Source organism: Eleutherodactylus coqui, chromosome 12 (genome assembly GCF_035609145.1).
Source record: "Eleutherodactylus coqui strain aEleCoq1 chromosome 12, aEleCoq1.hap1, whole genome shotgun sequence".
Lineage (NCBI taxonomy): Eukaryota > Metazoa > Chordata > Amphibia > Anura > Eleutherodactylidae > Eleutherodactylus > Eleutherodactylus coqui.
In genome coordinates, this window is record NC_089848.1 from 121,505,731 (window position 1) to 121,527,940 (window position 22,210).

The 22,210-nt window shown below is 45.6% G+C and overlaps 1 protein-coding gene across 1 annotated transcript; it reads left to right on the plus strand.

Annotated features, from left to right (window-relative positions):
- The first annotated feature begins 273 nt into the window (after positions 1 to 273).
- VIM (vimentin) lies at positions 274 to 17,922 on the plus strand. Its single transcript, XM_066585411.1, has 9 exons — positions 274 to 938; positions 1,778 to 1,838; positions 10,720 to 10,815; positions 11,755 to 11,916; positions 13,364 to 13,489; positions 13,655 to 13,875; positions 13,957 to 14,000; positions 16,374 to 16,459; positions 17,453 to 17,922. The coding sequence occupies exons 1-9, from the start codon at positions 376 to 378 to the stop codon at positions 17,495 to 17,497; spliced, it is 1,404 nt and encodes a 467-aa protein (XP_066441508.1). The 5' UTR covers positions 274 to 375; the 3' UTR covers positions 17,498 to 17,922.
- The last annotated feature ends 4,288 nt before the right edge of the window (positions 17,923 to 22,210 follow it).

A 22,210-nucleotide genomic window follows, 5' to 3' on the forward strand; every position in this document is an offset into this window, starting at 1 on the left:
GCCGGTCGGTTTTTGCAGCTGTCTCCGTTGCCTGCAGGAGTTGGGAGCAGTTACAAAACTTTTGGGAGAGAAAAAAAAGTTTTGAAAAAAGTGAAGAAAGAAGTTGAGCTCACTGCCAGGAGACAAATAACTGAAGCTCCAGTTCTGCGGTCCACCCAGTCTATTTCTATTGGCTGTGGATTAGTCAAGGTCCTCAAGAAGCAAAGCACATTGGCCGCCTGTGGCATCACTCCTCACCCCTGTGCCGTTATCTGCAGTATAAATAACAGTCCAGATGCCAGCTCTGCCTCCTACTGAAGCACTGACTGGTCTGCACAGGGGGACCACTGCAGCTGTGCATTACCAACACATACAAAGGAATACCACCAGCACATAATGAGTACCAAGTCTTCATACAAGAGGCTCTTTGGGGGCAACCCCAGATCTAGCTCTTCTGGAAACCGCTATGCCACCTCCAGCAGCAGGTACACCGTGGGCAGTTCCTACCGCCCTGGATATAGCAGTGGCGGTGGTCTCAACAGCAGCAGAGTGGTCTACACAACTTCTTCTGCCCCAACTTCTATCATGAAGTCTTCCTCTGTCAGGCTGAGGAGCAGCCTCCCTCCAGCCAGAATGTCCGATGGTGTAGACTTCTCCCTGGCAGATGCCATCAACTTGGAGTTCAAGGCCAACAGGACCAATGAGAAGGCTGAGATGCAAGAGCTCAATGACAGGTTTGCCAATTTTATTGACAAAGTTCGGTTCCTGGAACAACAGAACAAGATTCTTTCTGCTGAATTAGAGCTGCTGAAAGGAAAGGGTCACTCCAGGGTGGGAGACCTGTATGAAGAAGAAATGAGGGATCTCAGGAGACAAGTGGACCTTCTGACCAATGAGAAAGGCAGAGTGGAGGTGGACAGAGACAATCTGAATGATGATCTGCAGAGACTCAGAGAAAAGTAAGTTTTTGTTTGTTTGTTGTACATTACATTGATACAATGTTGCACCCTGACTGATAAATATTTACATCTTTAGATACAAAGTTTCTTCTTGCAGAACTAAGTAGTTAACTTTCTCATTTCCCTCTTGAAAAACTGCATTTTTTCCCTGTAATTGCTTGATGTGACTCAAACTTTTGCCAAAAAGCAGAAAAAGTTTCTTGCCAAGAGAAGTTGTTGCAGTATGTAGGTCAGGCTGGTGCTGACCGTTGGGGTTAATGTTTTTGGCTCTGAACAAGGAGCAGTTTATCCATCAGTGTTTAGATTGCTGGTCCAGCAGAAAAGATGAAAAACTCCAGCCATGCAGGACAAAATGAGGGCTGGCATCCTAGTGGTGTCATAGGCAAGAGAGAACTTGGCTACAAAACTGTCTGGTCTCTAGGTCCATGTCTGGATGGGTGTGGCAGGTCATTCACACTGCATTGGGAGTCAGGCCTGGCTTCCAGAATGAGAGTTGGGGACAAATCACAATTCTCACTTATTATTCTCATCAGATCACTTGATAATTCAGTATCAATGCTTTCATCTATGTTTTGTAGATATACGAAGCTTACCTGCAGTCCTATGTAAAACACTCAATAACTCCTCCTCTTATCACCATAAGTGGTGTGCAATTCCAAACGCAGCTTTACCGCATTGACTAACTTGGTTGGATACATTTATAGTTAGGAGTTTATACAAGTGCTTTCTTATAGTTGACTTGACCTCGTTATTAAGTCATACTCATCATCTTCGTTTATCCTTATAAGGTAAATTATATTCTGTTATATTTAGTTTTTTTTTCATTATTTTGTTTTTAGATTGCAAGATGAAATGATTCAGAAGGAAGAAGCTGAGAGCAATCTGCAGTCATTCCGACAGGTTTGTGGCTTTGCAGATGTGATACTCAAAAACACCCCAGGAAATGTTGCCTGACACCCTTTCTTTCCTGTCTACATGATCATGCTCATCTCCTCAGAGCCCCCTAGTGGCCAGCAGGCTAGACATAACATTATTAAGGGAGCCCTAAACTAAGTCGTCATCACTTAAAAACTTTCTGGAAGTTCTCAGCAGTGGAAATATGTGGCATAAAGTAGTAATCATGGGAATGGGATTTTTCTGAACTTTTTGGAACATTAGTATAGTCAACCTTAAAGTGGCTGATAAAGGGGAACAATAACTTACACTTAATACCTTTCTAAAACATGGTATATGCGTAAGAATTAGTGCTTGCCTCTTTTATAAGGATTGTTTCGTAATCCAATAAACCATTTTTGGGAGTAGTGCATATTTTTGATGATTGTTAGGGTGAAGTCACATCAGAACTTTCTGTGACCGTCCCGCTCATCTCATCGACGCTTGCAGAAAACAACGTGTCTTCTGCAGAAGCAGCCTCACGGAATTCATTTTCAATCACAGAAATTTCTATAACAGATCTGGCACACATGAATTCCCCCTTACACAGGACTGGTAGTATTCGCCGGCTTCACCGGGTCTGTTTCATGTAACTGCTCTGTTGTTTGTGTTGTGGCTAAAAACTCCTTTTGCTGCTGATATGAATCCAACTTCTCCAATAAAGTAAACCTTTTTCGAGAAGCAGGTTGTTGCAAGTTGACAGCAGCGGTTTTCAGGGACCGGCCTTGTGTCTTGTCAACCGTGATCACAAGAGAAACTCGGACAGGAAACTGTAGTCTCTTAAAGTGCCATGGTGAATTCTGGTCATCGTGGAGTAGAGGGGTCCGAGGGATAAAGATCTCTTCATTCTGAGAGCAGCCAGCCAGTATTGTACCCCCAGTCACACATGTGTTGTTTGACACCGCGTCGGGTTCCATTGCAAAGTCGCGGCGCATCTAAATTTCCCAACCACATTATCGGGACTTCAACTTCTAGTTGCAAGCGGCATTGCGGCACTGCAGTTGGTTCCTAGGAATTCAAAACCTGCACAGGGTTTGGCAGGGGTGTAGCTAAAGGCCCATGGGCCCAGGTGCAAGTTTATCTTGAGGCCTCCCAACTTCTCTTAACCCCTTAAACCCAGAGGTATAACTTGAAGCTCCCGGGCCCCGGTGCAAAACCTGTAACAGGGCCCCCAAGCATAATGCTTTATTCATAGTACTGGGCTCCCTATATTTAGAAGAGAGGCCTTATAGGCCCCCTAAGGCTCCTGGGCCCGAGTGCAACCGCACCCCCTGCATCCCTTATAGTGGGTTTTAAAATCTTTAAAATTGAGCATTGATGGCATTGACTGAATCGGTCCTGGGAGGCAGAATTGCTCGTTTGCAAAGCCAAGGATAGTAAATGCCCGTCCCTCCCACCAATATCTGAGCAATGCCAGGAAGGGTTGTTATGCGGAGATATATGACATCTCACCAGTAGTATGTCCTGAACGGTAGGTCCTAGAGAGCTAAAACCCGGTCTACACCTTTTGAAGTGCCGGATTTACCTACATAGTCAATTTGGTGCAGATTGGTGCAGGCGTTTTTATCTATAGAAAGATAACACAGTGTGATGTGAAATTACAATTTTTAGTCATTTTCTGTTCCATCGCGTTGCATAGCAATTGTGTGTCAGTTTGAGGGTTTATTGGCAGGCAGTAGGGCTGTTTCAAAAACTTCATGTGACTAGGGCTTAGAGCTTGCAGAAATCCATGAGCAATGCCATGCAGAAGAATGGAACTGATTTTCATTCGCAGAACTTTTTGCAACAGATCTTCCACTTCTGAGTACCCCATTTATGATGACTCAGAGATGAGATCTCAGCTGCCACACCCAAGATGGTTGCTGAGGGAGCCAAGCACATGAAAAGGAGTAGCCCTTTCTGAATTGTTCTGACGTCACTGGTCCTGCCAAATGGGTGTATGATAGGGTATGCAATGGTCTCTAGGAAAGAACTTTTGCAAATGAGTGATGGAATAATCCTCCACAGCGCCACCTGTTGGAAAGTAGCCGATCATTCCTTCAGGTTGATTATATACATACCCTTTAACTGTACTTTCAAACAGCATTGCATGGCCTCTCTACACCAACTTGGCATTCTCTACAGGGATACTGGGTACACTGAAAGTGCCTTTCACACAGGTGGAAATAGCCTGCAGGACGCACTGCAAGCAGCGGTAAATTCTGCACCAAAATCTGCAGAATACTTGTGGATTTTGGTGCTGAATTGGAAATGGCTTAAATCTGCCTGCAATTCCTTATTAAAATCCACAGTTAGACCTGCAGCTTTTGGTGTGGCATTCCACAGCTCTGCATCTTGTGGTACGTCCTGATGGAAATAGTTCGCTGGTGTGAAAGCCCCCAAAGAGAGGATTTCTGTGCCATGCACCAGGCCCTGGGACTCTGCACTAGTCATGATACACCGGATCAGTTTGGCCTCTAGTGCTCCTTTATATGGCCTCTTCCACTACTGCAACCTCTTTTATGAATGATGCTTCCCTGGAAATAGCCTTGGTCCCGGCTTGTTACGTTCCATCCAGCTATATATTTACCATGTGCGCATTAATTAATAAGCAGTGAAGTCTTTAGCTTCTTCATTGTCACATTGCAGACCTAAACCAAGCATTACCCCCCCTCCCATGTAGATGGCCCGTAAAAGTGTAGTCCAGCACTATCCCGCTTCCACACAATAGCATCCACTTGTGTGATCTTTAAACATTTCTCAGGCTCCATCTTAGCCCTCATTGCCCATTCCTTCACACAAAGAGGCGTCCCCACCGCACAGCCGGGGACAAAAGTGTCTCCTACTGCACAAGGGCTGCAGCCATGGAGCAGAAGGCCCATCTGTTTCCTTTCCTGACAAGCGCTGCTGCTTTCTCACGCCTTCAGCAGAGGAATGCAGATCCGGGACCTATACCAATAGCCTGAATAATAGCCGCTTTGTAGGCTTATTGTAGCATTTTGTTGCTAGCAGCATTTTATTATTACATTGTATCCAACTGATGGAACAGTAATGAATGTCGATGTGATTCTCCTCTTAGGCCCTCGTGTTGCGTAACGTTCTTCCTGAGAAGCTAGCGATGATGCGGATGAAAAAAAATATTAAGTTGTGCAATCTGGAGATAGCTGATGTGGCAGCGGGTCCCACCCTGAGCCTTAACCCTTCGGATACCATTACAGTTTTCACTAAAACTCATCGCTGAGATGAGTCATTAGCAACATTGTACCCCAAGGTTCCACCGGCCGTTGTTATAGAACTCCTGGCAATATATATATATATACAATTAGTACGTAGTTGATTTAGTTACTAGTCAGGAACGGGTCTACATTATATTTTAGGCAGAAGAAGATATGATTGGTATGACCCAAAAGGGGGCGAGAGGATCCTCCTATGGGTCCAGATGATCATAGCGGGTACCAGAGGCGTAACTATAGGGGATGCAGGGGATACAGTTGCACCTGGCCCTAGGACCCTTACGGGGCCCGTAAGGCCTCTTTTCTCCATATAATAAGCCCATTACTATGAATAAAGCATCATAGTTGGGGGTCCGGTTACAGATTTTGCGTTGGGGCCCAGAAGCTTCAAGTTACACCTCTAACGGGTACTATGAATCCTTGTGGGCTCAAGATAGTCCAGTAAGACACTAGTGGAGGAGTCATGTTAGGGACCTTTCACACGGGACGGAATTACACCGCAGGATGCAGCTAAATCCGCAGTTGCACAATTCCACAATCTGCAGCTCTAACTGCGGATTTTGATGCAGAATTGCAGGAAGGTTTTAATGCAATTTTTAATTCTGCATCAAAATCCAAAGGTAGCCTGCGGATTTTGGTGCAGAATTCATTGCGGCTTGCGGTGCGCCGTGCGGCCTATTCTGTGAAGGGTGTCTAACAAACTTCATATATACAGAGTAATCCAAAAAGAATGGTGTAATTTACCTATATAAGGCAGGAACAATCACTACTTCCCAGCATAGTGCAGAGCAGATTGTATATGGAGGAGCACGGCAGGTGCAAGATGCTGATGAGCAGCCAATCACCCGAGAACATATAGGGGGGTGCTCCGTATTATACCTGCATGTAGAGAAGGCATACAATGGGGGCCTGAACTGATGCGTGTGGTGCACCATGCAGGCTTATAACCTATTAATGACGCCATATACGATTCCGCCCGACGGGTTGCCCTGCACCTCAAAGTGATCCCCGCTGGATCGACAAATGAAAACTGATGTCCAGCATGTCAGGAGATGAAATTCCAAAAGTTTTATCTCCACATATTAAAAACTCCAAAGCAGCAATGATTCCATTTTGATGACGCGTTTCGGATGATGTAGAAGATAACGAGGGCCCGTGTCGTGGCTTGTGAGCTTACATACTTTGGCCAAAGTAATAACTAATATCTCGTATTTATCATTAATTTTGCAGTAAGCCGTCCGGCATTAAATGCTGGAGAGCGCGGGGTGTCGGTCCAGTAGGGGATCACTTTGAGATGATGGGTAACCCATCAGGCTGAGTCGTATGTGGCGCCATTAATAGATTGCAAGCTTGCATGCTGCACTACACGTATCAGTGGGACTGGCAGCCTCTGTATGCCTAATCTATGTGCGAGTATAATACTAAGCAGCTACTCCCCGCAATATGTGGTTGGCGTCTGAGTGGCCGTTCATCAGTATCTTGCACTTGTACAATGCATGCTGGGAAGTAGTGTATACCTGCCCTCCTATATATCTTTGTATCACTATATGGGTAAATATGGCCGCTTGCAGTGATATTTGAGTTGATTTCTTCCTTTTCATGTAGGATGGAATCAGCGTATCACTGCAAAGACATGCAGCAGCCAGAGAGGCATGACAGGATAGAACTCTCCAAGTGTGTAATGCACCTTACAGAAGTCAAGGCGGTAGTCCAGATCTCCCCAGACGCCTCCCGGGATATCCCCTGTTATCAATTCCACTGCAGCGGAGATGCGTTGTTTGAAGTCATCTAGTGTCACCAATGGCGCCCACACGGAGCGTCTGTAAGATGCATTACATGTTGCAGAGATGCTTTATGTCAGTTCATGTAGGAAGAAACCAGCTTTACTTTTGCTCCGCTCTTTTTGAATCACCCCGTACAATAGACTCTATAGGAAGGGTTGTTCTAAAGTACGGTAGAGTTTTCGGGAGATTTGATGAAAGTGAGATGAGCGGGCGTCCATCGGATTCAAGCCTGAAATTTAGAAGATTCCTCGCTAATGAGAGTCGCTCTAAGCTGAAATGAATGGGAGTTACAGAAATTACCACTGCTTGGACTATTGGACATGGATGATTTTGATAGGTCTACTTTTTGGCCAACTGCCCTAGACATCTATCTATCTATCTATCTATCTATCTATCTATCTATCTATCTATCTATCTATCTATCTATCTATCTATCTATCTCATATCTATCTATCTATCTCATATCTATCTATCTATCTATCTATCTATCTATCTATCTATCTATCTATCTATCTATCTCATATCTATCTATCTATCTATCCCTTATCTATCTATCTATGTATCTCATATCTATCTATCTATCTATCTATCTATCTATCTATCTATCTATCTATCTATCTATCTATCTATCTCATATCCATCCATCCATCCATCCATCCATCCTCTGATTTATCTGGGGCACAGAGCTCCATTATTCGAGGAGCAGCCAGTAATACAATGGATGATTAGTTATGAATACATTTGGTGCCCATAGCTGTTCTTTGCACACAGGGGTCTTTCATATGTAAAGACTTACTGACATGAGTAATGCAGTGGGGGATGGGGGTCTTGTAGTCACAGTCGGAGCACATGAGTGACTACCAAAAATGCTGAAATCTTTCAATGTGAAGAAAGGACAAAGGTCTGAGCTCTGGATTTCTATAAGAAGTCAATGGGTGAAATAAGCAGGAATGGTTTAATGCAGCATTCTGTGTTATATTAAACCGCATTGGAGATGTTCACTCTAGTCCTACTTGTAAAGTACTAATATAGGCATCTTCAGAGAGGAGCATTGGGGCAATTCATCATCAGGGACATTTTTTTCCCCTTCTCCGGTTTACAGGATATCTGTCATTACTAGAGATGAGCGAACGTACTCGTCCGAGCTTGATGCTCGGGCGAATATTAGGGTGTTCGGGATGCTCGTTACTCTTAACGAGTACCACGCGGTGTTCCGGTTACTTTCACTTTCATCTCTGAGAAATTTGCGCGCTTTTCTGGCCAATAGAAAGACAGGGAAGGCATTACAACTTCCCCCTGTGATGTTCAAGCCCTATACCACCCCCCTGCAGTGAGTGGCTGGGGAGATCAGGTGTCACCCGAGTATTAAAATCTGCCCCTCCCGCGGCTCGCTACGGATGTATTCTGACATTAGTTCAGGGAAAGTGCTATCGTGTTGGAGCTGCTATAGGGAGAGTGTTAGGAGTTATTATAGGCTTCAAGAACCCCAACGGTCCTTCTAAAGGCCATAAATCGTCTCTATATGCGCTCAGTGGGGCCGGCGGCAGCAGCGCCGACCCCATTGAGAACATATAGAAGACAAATCCTTCTTTTCTGCCACACCTGTAACAGCTGTAGCAGAGAAGAACGATGTTTGCCCATTGAATTCAATGGAACCAGCAATACAGCAGGTTCCACTGAATGCAATGGGCTGCCGGCGTGTGCGGGATGAGTTGTCGGGAAGGGGTTAAATATATAACCCCTTCCCTGCAATTCATCCAGAAATGTGTTACAATAAAAATATATACCGGCGTATAAGGCGACGGGGCGTATAAGACGACCCCCCAACTGTCACCTTATACGCCGGCAATACAGTGGAGCAAAGAATAAAAAGCATTACTTACTTCTTCAGACGATCTGCGGCGCTCCTGCAGGCTGTCACTCCCTCCTGGTGTTTGCAGGCTCTTGCTCCCTCCTGGTTCCCGGCAGACTATTGCTTTCTCTACGAAAGGCTTTAAATCCCTGCCTCCAGAAACACATGTGCCTTCAGCCAATCACAGCCAATGACAATGATGTCATTGAATGGCTGTGATTGGCTGTGGTTCTGGAGGCGGGGATTTCAAGCCTTTCGTAGAGAAAGCAATAGTCTGCCGGGAACCAGGAGGGAGCAAGAGCCTGCAAACACCAGGAGGGAGCGACAGCCTGCAGGAGCGCCGCAGATCGTCTGAAGAAGTAAGTAATGCTTTTTATTCTTTGCTCCACTGTATTGCCGGTGTATAAGGTGACAGTTGGGGGGTCGTCTTATACGCCCGGTCGCCTTATACGCCGGTATATATTTTTATTGTAACACTTTTCTGAATGAATTGCAGGGAAGGGGTTATATATTTAACCCCTTCCCGACAATTCACCCCGCGCACGCCGGCAGCCCATTGCATTCAGTGGAACCTGCTGTATTGCCGCTCCATTGAATTCAATGGGCAAACATCGTTCTTCCCTGCCACAGCTGTTACAGCTATGGCAGAGGAGAACGATCTTTACGCTGACAGTGCGGGGGGGCACTCTTGCCGCTATTGTGGCTTAATAGTGGGACCTGTGAACTTGAGATGCAGCCCAACATGTAGCCCCTCGCCTGCCCTATCCGTTTCTGTGTCGTTCCCATCACTTTCTTGAATTGCCCAGATTTTCACACATGAAAACCTTAGCGAGCATCGGCGAAATACAAAAAATGCTCGAGTCGCCCATTGACTTCAATGGGGTTCGTTATTCGAAACGAACCCTCGAGCATTGTGGTAATTTCGTTCCGAGTAACGAGCACCCGAGCATTTTGGTGCTCGCTCATCTCTAGTCATTACCTTTGAGTCTCATAAACCACGTTATAGGGCTCAAATGTGAGGGAACAGGGTGTCCTGGAAGCTCACCGGGTGCTCCGCTCCTGTGCTTTGTCCCTACCAAGTTGGCGCATGAACACAGTGTGACCTTTCAGACGGCTCTGTGCATGCACCCATAGAGATTAATGGAAGAGCGTGCACATAGATCCGGCTAAACAGACTCAAGCTGTGTGCATGCGCCAACTTTGCTGAGAGACAACGCAGGAACGCTGAGTATTAAACCTCGCTCCCCGAACTTCACATTACATCAACTTAGTAGTTCATGGAGCTCAAATGTAACAAATTTATCAAATATTGCGCATATGTTTATAAATTTGTTGCTTTTTTTCATTTGTTTAGAGATGGGGAGTCTTCGTCCCCCCAAACTACCGCAGTGAGGCTGGGAACATTTCATGACTTTTTAAAAAATCTAATTTCATAAACGTCTTTCCAACCTCCGTCCACCTCAACGTCGACCCTTTGGCTACTCACTTTGGAAAACTGGAGTGAGAGCAAGTGAGAAACTGATACAAAAAAACACCGCGGCGTGGCGCAGCTTTCCCTTTATGAGACAAATGATATAGTCAGGCCGTATTTACACGTCTTGCACATCACACATGTGATTAACCCATTGGAAATAATGGATTGTTGCATCTTGCAATCACACAGAACTCATCAGTGTGAATACGTCCCTAAGAAGTCATTCTGACCTCCCATTTGATGAAAGCCAGCAGATATTACACGTTTCGAGGCAAATGGCCCTTCCTCAGATATCTCAATGTATTTGAGGAAGAGGCATTTGCCTCGAAACAAGTTATACCTGCAGGCTTTCAGTAAAGGAGGGGTCGGGTTCACTTCTGGACTCTGGCACTTGTTTCATAAAAGGAAAGTTGCGCTAGGCCAGCGTAAGCACGCGCCCCGGTGACAAGGGAACAAGACCTAAATCAAACCTGTAAATATATATAAAACTGGTAGTAAAGTCCAGCTTTCTGTTTGTTCCCCCCAGGATGTTGACAACGCCTCTCTGGTTCGTATCGACCTGGAACGCAGAATGGAATCTCTCCAAGAAGAAATTATTTTCCTGAAGAAGTTACATGATGAGGTAAGTCCACGGTGCCAAGACTGGTGGCTGCTCCTCCAGCCCTTCCATGCATCAGGCATATCCCGGCTAGGTGTGGTGTAACCTATGACATCGGGCTTCCACCTTCATGTGTATGAGGCTGATGGGGAAGACGCTGTAGATGGAGGGATCTATCATCCAGCAGTTGTTCAATGTGTTTGAGCAGTTTTATGCTTCTCATCTTGACATCTTAAAGCGAGTTCTGTCCTGGGACCAGAAGGGGGCATATTGCCTGCTGTTGTTCTTCTCTGATCTTCTGGTTCGGGATCCTGCTGCCAGCCATTCAAGATGGTTGCAGCAATTTTCTAGCTGCTAATGCACTCTGTGCACTGCTCTCTGATTGGCCAGCACTCATCACATGAGCGAGGACCCCCGCTGAGCAGCAATTCACTGGGCTGCTTCAATTGTGCACTGAGCTGCTTTCTGCAAGAAGTAGTCAGCCTCTTTCTTACTGCAGTGGCCAGGCTTGGTATTGCAGGCATTGGAGTGAATGGGAACGTGACCTGCAATACCAAACCAGGCCACTGCAGTAAGAGCGGAGCTGTCAATTTCCTGCAGAATGCAGCTTTGTGCACTAGTGCACCAGCCCAGAGAACAGCTGTTCAGCAGACGTCCTGGGTGACTGACCCCCGCAGATCTACTACTGATGACCCGCCCCGAAGATAAGTCATATACAGTTTACAGCTGGATAACCCCTTTAATGCCACATAAATAAACGCATCATTGGTGTGATGACATCACTAGTCCCATCCAGGGGACCCAGGGTGTTCTCAGCCCAGTCTTGGTGTCAGATATCACTTGTGGATCGCTACTTCGGTATGTAGTGTAAATTCTGTTGAGCAGCATGGTAATATGTCGTGGTGTTTTTCATATCCACGTGAGGATTTTGCATTTATACAGTTTTTTTATTGATTTGTTCAGGAAATCCGTGAACTTCAAGCACAAATCCAGGAACAACACGTCCAGATCGACATGGACGTCTCCAAACCCGATCTCACAGCAGCTCTGCGCGACGTCCGCCAGCAGTACGAGAATGTGGCTTCTAAGAATCTGCAGGATGCCGAGGAATGGTACAAGTCCAAGGTGAGAGGGGCCAAGAGTAAGACGTGAATGCGTCAGGGGCTTCATTAGCAGCTCTCCACACGGACCAGAAGAACGTCTTCTGCGATATCCCTAATAATGAAAAACCCCGATGGCTGCTTGACAAGATCCACCCTGTAGCTGAGGTTGACATTTCATCACATGAGATGCACAAAGACCTATCTTGGTAGTATAACTCTGCTGAACCCCTTAGTGACGGCCAATACATGTTTTTATAGACCGTACAAATGGCCTTAAAAGGGGTTTTCTGGGCAGCGCCTGCTGTCAGTGCCAGGATATACTGGGGGCGGAGCAGAAACCGCTGCTCCATTCCCTGAGTAGTGGCCAGTGCTTGCATTTGCAGTCGCAGCTTCCATTGATTTCAGTGAGACTCCAGCCTGCAATTACAAGCTCCGGCCACTACATCGGAGCAGAGCAGCGCCTTCCGCTTCAACTCTGGTGTATCCCAGCAGACGCTGACTTGTAAACCTTTCTAAACCTGCACATACGTCTTTTTAAAGTGGTGGCTCGACTGACTACTGACAGCCAGGCTCCTGCTCTAACCGCCAGCAATGGAGAAACCTCATATCCTGGCAGTTTAACACCTCGCATACCACAATCAGTCTAACAGTCTGCTGTTGTAGGCTTAGTAGAAGGCACTACATAAGTAATGCAGTGCACTATCTTAGAAATCAAACTATCGCATCTTCAAGTCCCCTTAAGGGATTAAAAAAAAATATGTAAAAAAAAAAAGTTCAACAAAGTTTAATTTAAAGGAAAAAAATCAGTTTAGAAAAAAATACACATTTTAAAATACAAAAGAAAAAATTAAAAAGCAGCATATAATAGGAATCACCGCAATCGCATCTACCCGGGCAATGACAATGTTTAGTTATTCATTTTGCATTATGAAAGATAATTTTAAAAAGTCATTCCAGAATTGCTATTTTTCTTTTGTTCGCCTATCCAAAAATGCAAAAAAAAACCAATCCAAAAAGTCACATGTATCTCAAAAAGGTACCAATAAAAACTCTAACCCATCCCACAAAACAACAAGACCTCACAGAGCGTCATTGCCGGAAAATAAAAAATGTTCGGGGTCTTAGAATGCGATGATGAAGAGTCAGATGTATTTAAAAAAAAAAACTTATTTCTATTGTGCAAAATTGGTAAACAAAAATAAAAAAAAAATCTCTCTAAACCCGATATTACAGTAATTGTGCCGATCCAAACAAGAAAATGATCATGTTATTCTTTTCCGAATGATGAACTCCATAAAAACAAAACCTAGAAACAATGGTGGAATTTCTGAGGGGTTTTCCATTTCCGACCCCCAAAAAATGTACTAAAATTTCTACACCACATTATATGGACCCCAGAGTACGGCCATTACAAACACAACCTGTCACTCATGGGTTAATCGATTGATACAACATGTATTTCTCCACAGTTTGCTGACCTCTCCGAAGCTGCTAATCGCAACAACGATGCTTTGCGTCAAGCTAAGCAGGAGACGACCGAATACCGCAGACAGATCCAGGCCCTCACCTGTGAGGTGGACGCAATGAAAGGATCTGTAAGTAAATCCCGATCACCTGTTACCTCATTGGATGCATTACAGAACGTGTTAGTAAATTGCTTGAAGTTGACTTCCAACTTCTTCACAACCAATTGGTTGATATGGAGAATACAACAACTTTGCAAATAGTTGTGATTAAAAGTAGTTACCATTATCTTCCAGAATGAGTCTTACGAACGCCAAATGCGTGAGATGGAAGAGAACTTCGCCCTTGAAGCTGCTAACTACCAGGACACTATTAACCGCCTGCAAGAGGAGATCCAGAACATGAAGGAGGAGATGGCCCGCCACCTGCGCGACTACCAGGATCTGCTGAACATCAAGATGGCACTCGATATTGAAATTGCAACTTACAGAAAACTGCTGGAAGGAGAGGAGAGCAGGTAGTGGAGCGCTCGCTCTGACTGCATATGGATCGTCTGCTATCTAGATTGCATTTCTTTATTATATTATGTTTTTTGCAGGATCACCATTCCAGTTCATTCCTTCTCTAACATGAGCTTGAGAGGTAAATATTACCAGCCATAACAATAGATTTTTGTGTCAAACATGTCTACATAGTTCTCTCAAATCTCGCTACAGTCCCATATCATGCTGTACCCCTCTGCAGTCCACCTTCCAACAGTCCTGTACCATACTGTATCTCCTCAGTTCTTTCTTGCGCCTCCTCACAGTCCTGTGTCTCTCCTCCACAGTCCTGTCTTGCACCTCTCCTCCACAGTCCTGTCCTGTGCCTCTCCTCTACAGTCTTGTCCTGCTCCTCCCCTCCACAGTCCTGTTCTGCTCCTTTCCTCCACAGTCCTGTCCTGCTCCTCCCCTCCACAGTCCTGTCCTGCACCTCTCCTTCACAGTCCTGTCCTGCGCCTTTCCTCCACAGTCCTGTCCTGCGCCTTTCCTCCACAGTCCTGTCTTGCACCTCTCCTCCACAGTCCTGTCCTGCACCTCTCCTCCACAGTCCTGTCCTGATCCTCTCCTCCACAGTCCTGTCCTGATCCTCTCCTCCACAGTCCTGTCCTGATCCTCTCCTCCACAGTCCTGTCCTGATCCTCTCCTCCACATATCTGTCCTGCGCCTCTCCTCCACAATCCTGTCCTGTGCCTCTTCTCCACAGTCCGGTCCTGCTCCTCTCCTCCACAGTCCTGTCCTGCTCCTCTCCTCCACAGTCTTGCCCTGTGCCTCTCCTTCACAGTCCTGTCCTGCGCCTTTCCTCCATAGTCCTGTCCCGCGCCTCTCCTCCACAGTCCTGTCCCGCTCCTCTCCTCCACAGTCCTGTCCCGCTCCTCTCCTCCACAGTCCTGTCCCGCTCCTCTCCTCCACAGTCCTGTCCCGCTTCTCTCCTCCACAGTCCTGTCCCGCTTCTCTCCTCCACAGTCCTGTCCCGCTTCTCTCCTCCACAGTCCTGTCCCGCTTCTCTCCTCCACAGTCCTGTCCCGCTTCTCTCCTCCACAGTCCTGTCCCGCTTCTCTCCTCCACAGTCCTGTCCCGCTCCTCTCCTCCAAAGTCCTGTCCCGCTCCTCTCCTCCACAGTCCTGGCCTGCGCCTCTCCTCAGCAGTTCTGTCCTGCTCCTCTCCTCCACAGACCTGTCCTGCACCTCTTCTCTACAGTCCTGTCCTGCTCCTCTCCTCCACAGTCCTGTCCCGCTCCTCTCCTCCACAGTCCTGTCCCGCTCCTCTCCTCCACAGTCCTGTCCCGCTTCTCTCCTCCACAGTCCTGTTCTGCTCCTCTCCTCCACAGTCCTGTTCTGCTCCTCTCCTCCACAGTCCTGTTCTGCTCCTCTCCTCCACAGACCTGTCCTGCACCTCTTCTCTACAGTCCTGTCCTGCTCCTCTCCTCCACAGTCCTGTCCTGCTCCTCTCCTCCACAGTCCTGTTCTGCTCCTCTCCTCCACAGTCCTGTTCTGCTCCTCTCCTCCACAGTCCTGTTCTGCTCCTCTTCTCCACAGTCCTGTTCTGCTCCTCTCCTCCACAGTCCTGTTCTGCTCCTATCCTCCACAGTCCTGTTCTGCTCCTATCCTCCACAGTCCTGTTCTGCTCCTCTCCTCCACAGTCCTGTTCTGCTCCTCTCCTCCACAGTCCTGTTCTGCTCCTCTCCTCCACAGTCTTGTCCTGCTCCTCTCTTCCACAGTCCCGTCCTGCGCCTCTCCTTCACAGTCCTGTCCTGCGCCTCTCCTCCACAGTCCTGTCCTGGACCTCTTCTCTACAGTCCTGTCCTGCTCCTCTCTTTCACATTCCCACCCTGTGCCTCTCCTCCACAGTCCTGTCCTGCGCCTCTCCTCCACAGTCCTATCTATCCTGCTCCTACGAGGGTTCACATGTAGAAATTTGAGAAACATTGATAATATATTATTGTTACACCCTGCATTGTAGTCCGGAGCTGCATTCACAAAACAGTAGGCTTCAGAGCTGAAATCTTCCTGTTTTTCTTGCTGTCTGTGCAGAATTCGCACCCTTAAAGGGGTTGTCCAGGTTTGGAAGAACCACATCTTGTCTGTGGGTTGTGTTTGGTATAGCAGTTCAGCTCCAGTGAAGTGAATATGATTGAGCTGCAATACCACATACAACCTGTGGAAGGTGGAACACTGTTTTTGGAATAAAGCAGCCATGTTTATCTAAACCTGGACAACCCGTGTAAGAAAATTCTGCACTGACTGTAAGGAATACTGGAAGATTTCAGCTCTGAAGCCCGCTAAATTGTGAATTCAATAGACAACTATAATCTAATGTAGACGTTACTAAATGTCCAACTGGTTAGATGTGCATCCATCGGCAAGCTTGTTGACTGTTTCCAACTCTAATAATTTTTAGGGATTTTTGCATCTGCTCAGTTTTATTTTAGCACCTTGTTTTTTTTGCTAACATCCAATTAACATTTGTTTCTCAGAAACCAATCTGGACTCTCACCCAATGTCAGACAGCCATTCTAAAAGAACACTTCTGATCAAGACTGTGGAGACCAGGGATGGTCAGGTAGGTGTGTTCAGTGATTCCTGCCAGGGAGTAGGTGCACCTGAAAACAGTTTGTGTTCATGTACAAATAAAGTACTTGGGTTGATTTAAAAAAAAGCAACACGGTCCTGAGAATTGGGACCACGAGGCCTTACATCACAACCCAGCATACCAGCTGGTCGGGTTTTTGACTGGTGCTCGAAAATTTTCTTTTCCCCTCAATAATGTTGGAGAAGGGAGGTGGGAGGAGCAACGTGGGCGGTATAAAAGGATTTCTGTATTTTCGCTTTCCACTGAAAAAATGCATAAAAACCCAGCACAAGTATTTTAAACACCTACCTGTTTCAAGCAGAAGTCTGCCGTCATGACTAAGAGCTTCTGCTTGAAACATGTCGGCATTTAAGATACTCACGCTGCTTTTTTTTAATCCATCTTTATACTTGAATGATGAAATAAAGAAATCCTTTTAGACCCCTGAACTGCTGGAAAAGTTCTATTTCTCTTCTGTTTGCTGTCATTGGCCGTTTGCTTCCATGCAATTTGTAGGGATGCAATAGTAAGGCCGGGTGAGCTGACCATTTCTCCAGTGTATTGAAAGGAACAGTTATTATATCACTTATCTTGTACTGATTGAGTTATAGCATGTATTATGCAAAGCTGAATTCACAACTCTACTGCCTTCAGAGCTGACATCTCCCAGCATTCTTTGCAGCCTCAGTGCCTGCACAGAGCTTGGTTCTTATCATTTCCTTTCTGGAACATATCTGATGTAGGCAAGTACAGAGCTCAGCTGTAAGAGGTGTGTCTGTCGACAAGCTTGTTGACTGTTTCCAGTAGTGACTCGAAGAATCATAAATGTAGCTTTGGACAAGAATGCACTTCAGCATGAACTCCCAGGGCTCATGCACATGAAAATCGCACAGCTTTTGCTTAGTGTGTGTCTGTGTTTAGGGCGTTTTTGCTACGATACATTCACGCTCATGCGCCCTAACCATATAAATGTTCTTTTGACAGGTGATTAATGAAAGCTCCCAGCAACACGACGACTACGAGGACTGAAAGCCGAACTTATGCCCCAGAGATCCGCGACCAGCGACCTAATATTGTCCCCAGGTGTTTAAACTTTGAAGAAAGCCAACTTCCAAGTGCCTTTTGCTGTTTCTGCAAGAACAAGAGGATAGACTTTTTACAGAAGCAGAGGAAGGCAACCTGTAGCTCTCCGGGTATTAGGGCATGCTGGGACTTCTAGTTCCGGCAGGAGAACCACAGGTTGCCTCGGCCTGCTGTAGAGGGTGATTAGTCAGCTGGGTTTTGCAGAGTGAAGTCTTAATTTTGAGCGCCGGCGGGTTTTACTTCAGTCTAGTTTACAAAAGAAAAAACCGTAATCGCAATATCTTGTGCTGCAATACTGTTTTTAAGATTCCCAAGAAAAGCTTTTTACTTCCAGGCAACTTTTCAGTGCTTTAAATAAACCTTTAGACATATCTTCTGTCTCGGATCTTGTATGTTTTGCATCTTCCGTCTCGGATCTCATTTCTTCATCTTGTGTTGCGTAAACTTGTAAGAGCCATTATGGTTCCTGTCCAATGTAAATAAGACCCGTCACACCGAGGCATACGGTTATGCAGGGTTTTATGGATCGGGAGCCGACCCTGCTCCGTACACAGCGGATGACGCAAGTCTTTGATCTGCATCAATGCTTATTGTGTCTGTTAACCCTTTAAATGCTCCAATTGGGGGTCCTGAAAGCCCCCCCTGCCATGAGATTGCGAGGTGCCATTCAGTTACCATAGCAGCCTGAAACTTTCTGAAGGGCTGCCATGACTGATAGTCTATCGAGACATGTCTGTGGCTAGACTGTCTGTCAGATCACAGTATAATGCAATACTATGGTACTGCATTATACTGTATGAGCGATCAAACAATGGCAACTTCAAGTCTCCTTTAAATAAAGAAATATAAAAATGAGTAAAAAAAAGTTTTATTAAGGATTAGAAAAAATACAAAAAGAGATGTTACAGCGAGGTTCGGAACCTACTTAGGGCTCTTCAATAGCACTAATAGTAGGATATGTACTGTCAGCCTGATGAAGAACCCTAGGAAGTTTCACAGGCTGCCTATTACATCATGTATTTTAGTTAGCCATTAAAAGGTATCATATCTACAAGATGTCCTTGTTTCTCTCAGGGTGGACACCCACTTGCTTTTTTCTCACGTGATATTGCTGCATTTTTTTAACATGATTGTTGACGGGACTTTCTAATGTTAAAAACGCATCGCACAAAAATCACAAAGCACAAACTTGTGATGCGAGACCAGGAAGGGTGGAGAGATCACCTGTGAGGGGCTCTTCACATCACATTTTTAATATATGTTTAGTAAGTACAGATGTAGCAATGCTTTACTTGATTGTGATAAATTGTTAAACTGCAAAAACTTATTTTAAAGAGGTTTTCCAGGTATTTACTATTAATTACCTATCCTCAGAACGGGTGATCATTTGGTCAACTATTCATGCACTGATCCTCCATTCCATTATCAGTGCAGTGGGGCTAGATGTCTATATTGGGGTTGGATCTGGAAGTGTAATAGAAGGCATTAGTCTCATTGAATCTAATGGGAGTGATGCCTTTTATTACACTTCCAGCTCAGACCGCACAAGGTAACACCGCCATCTTTGTGCCTCCCAACAAGGGAATAGTTTCGCTTTAGTATACAACAGTACCTACATAAGGTAACATCGCCTCCTTTGTAGCCCATAAGAAAACAGTGCACCCTTTGTGTCCCTCAAAGAAACAGTGTCCATGCTTTCCTCCATAAGGTAATGCCCCAATAAAGTAATGGTGCCTTCATAATGTAATAATGCCCCCTTTGTGCCCCCACAAGGTAATAGTGCCCCTTTTATGCTCCCTAATGTAATAGCGTCCCCTTTATGCTCTCCACAAGGTAATGGTACACACATTTTGCCCCCACAATATAATAGTGTGCTATTAAAGCGCCACAAGTCCCTCCTGACCACCTCTGCACATCAAAGGGGAGGAGACAGAGCCAGGAGGCAGATTACTAAAGCTACACAAGAACCTGTCACATAGCGCAATAATGGAATGAGGAACATATTTACAAATGAATCAGTGCAGAAATCTGTACTAGTGTGGTGAGGAGGAGTGAAGCAGACCTAGAGGTGAGGTGCAATCGCCCTTATCTTTACTACAAATCTGCTAGTGCCTGAGACCAGATGCCAAAATTAAATCAGACCCTACATCCCTTCTACACCTACTAAAAGACATGCATCAGGGCACATCTGCCAAAGTCCGTATCAACGGTTCAACCTCTGCTAGTTTTGAGACCTTGTCTGGTGTTCGACAAGGTTGCGTCTTCGCTACTGCACTCTTCTGCAGGGCCATGGACTGGATCCCTCAGCGTATTGTCCAATGTAAATAGGGTCACTCTTCCAGAGTACCACTTCGTCCATGTGGGAGTTAGCTCAAATATGCCTAGAAAGGAGAAATAGTGAAAGCAAACAAAAGAGAGGATTTGCAGCTGTAGTTTCCTGTGAAACTGAAATGGTCGCTAGTAGCAACCAAACGTCGGTGCGGACCCTGTGGTCCAGATTGCAAAAGAAAATGAAAAGTTGCAAACAGCCCCTGCAAACATGGAGATGCTACTGAAACAGCTGGTTTGGATGACCAGCCAGGAGCAGGAGACAAAGCAACTCTGAACTCTTGAGAGAGTCAGTTAGGGCTGAAGAGAATGAGTACCTTAGAAATGTAGCCAAAAACGATGTTGATCACAGGTTGTTTCTGCGCAGTGTGAATAGGACTGTAAGTAAATGCAATAAGAGCCCAAGAGTAAGAGATGACATGTTGCAAGTTAGAGAGAGATTCTACATATGCGTGTAATCAAACTACAGATTTGTATAATCAAATTGCAGAGTTGAAAATTCAGTTAGTAAAAAAATTGTGATTTGGAGTCTCAGATAATTGAGCGCAAAGAAAACCTGGAAATGGAGAAAGCTGCTTGCAGCTAGGCAGACAAGCAAACAAGCATCTTGAAGGACATACTGGACTTTAGGCAAGCCCAGGAAGCACTCCATGAGCAAGTGGTGACCCAGCTACAGATAAGCCAGGATGAGGAAGCTGAAGATCCAGGAGCTTAAACAGAATCATGCTTTAGTTATGGGGGAACTGTCCAAACAGTTAAAGCAAGCTGAAAAGGGAAAAGAAACCTTGGAAACAGGCTTTGGAAAGTGAGTGCACTGGGCTGACCAAGGAGGTGAAGGTACTATTGGAAGACAAGCATGACTGGGAATGCAAGAGAGACACAGTAGAGATGCAGTCTTGGACCACTCAGCTTTTGACAGCGTCCTGTATACCTTGCCCTTGTTTCCAGATCCTAATATCCAGCTCCTGTTCTAGATCTGCCTGTTCCTCATTAGGATTTCCTATAAAAGCCTGGCCCTGATACTCCTGCCTTGAATAATTATTCTGCTCCACAGAATTGTTCAAGCCCCACTTCTGCCTGTTCCTCTGCTATTTATACAAGATCTCCTGATGAAGACTTTTGGTTTCCCTTCTGACTACGTTATATGCTTCATTCATCTGTACTGCAAACCAAGACCTCCCATTGCTGACCCCTGGCTTCCCTTCTGACTAAGCTACCCACCTTATCCATGCTGAATCTATTTTCAGCAGCAGCCTACCTTATTGACCATTGACTGGAAAAGGGTATTCTGTGCCCTTATTGTGGAAACTCAGGACATTATGCCTTAAACTGTCAAAATAAATTCCAAAGGACTCTCACCCTAGCCAACGTCAAGACCACAACCAATCCTGCTGTCATGAAACAAGGGGATGTTACCAAACACGTCATTGCACCAGTTGTTCAAGACGGTGTGTAAACCATTTCCTCACTGCACCATTTTGTCCTCCCAATAGAGATCTTAATGGGAAATCAGAGGACGCAGTGCTCAGCGATGTTGGATTCGGGAGCAGAAGGAAACTTCATGGACTTAAGATTTGCTCTTGACAAAAACATTGTAATCAGATTTAAGCCCATACCGATTGATATGAAAACCATGGACGGGTCACCCTTGTCCTTGGGACCTGTCTGACAGGAGACAATCAAACTAGAACTGCACATGAAACCTGACCACCAAGAAATGATCAGCTTCCAGCTCATCTTGTTCACTAAATTTTCGGTGATTCTTGAGATGCCCTGGTTTTCTACCCATATCAACTTGGAATCAAGGACCATTGCCTTCAGAGTACTGTAAAGAGAACTGCAAGATAGCACCATCCTCCCATAAACCAGTGCAAGACCCTGAGGATGGTCAACATGGCCTTGAGAAGTTACCGTTTCAATACCAGAGGTTCAGGGATGTCTGTAGCAAGAAGAAAGCTGACCAGCTGCCACCTCACTGGCTCTGTGATTGCCCCGTGGAGTTGCTCCCTGGTGCTTCTATTCCATTTGGGCGGATCTACAACCTTTCACAACCAGAGGTGAAGGTACACCAAGAATACCTGGATGAAAATTTGAAAAAGGCATATGTTCGACCTTCTTCTTCCCCAGCAGGGGCGACCACGTATAGAGTTAAATAAGTACGGTCAAGATTCGCTTCCCTTGAAAGGCTGCCTTTAGGACAAGGTACGGTCATTTCGAACAACTAGTGATGCCATTCGGCCTTTGTAATGCTCCCGCCACCTTCCAAAACTTTATCAATGATGTATTTCAAGTTCTGTTGGACAAATTCATAGTGGGGTATCTCGACAATAT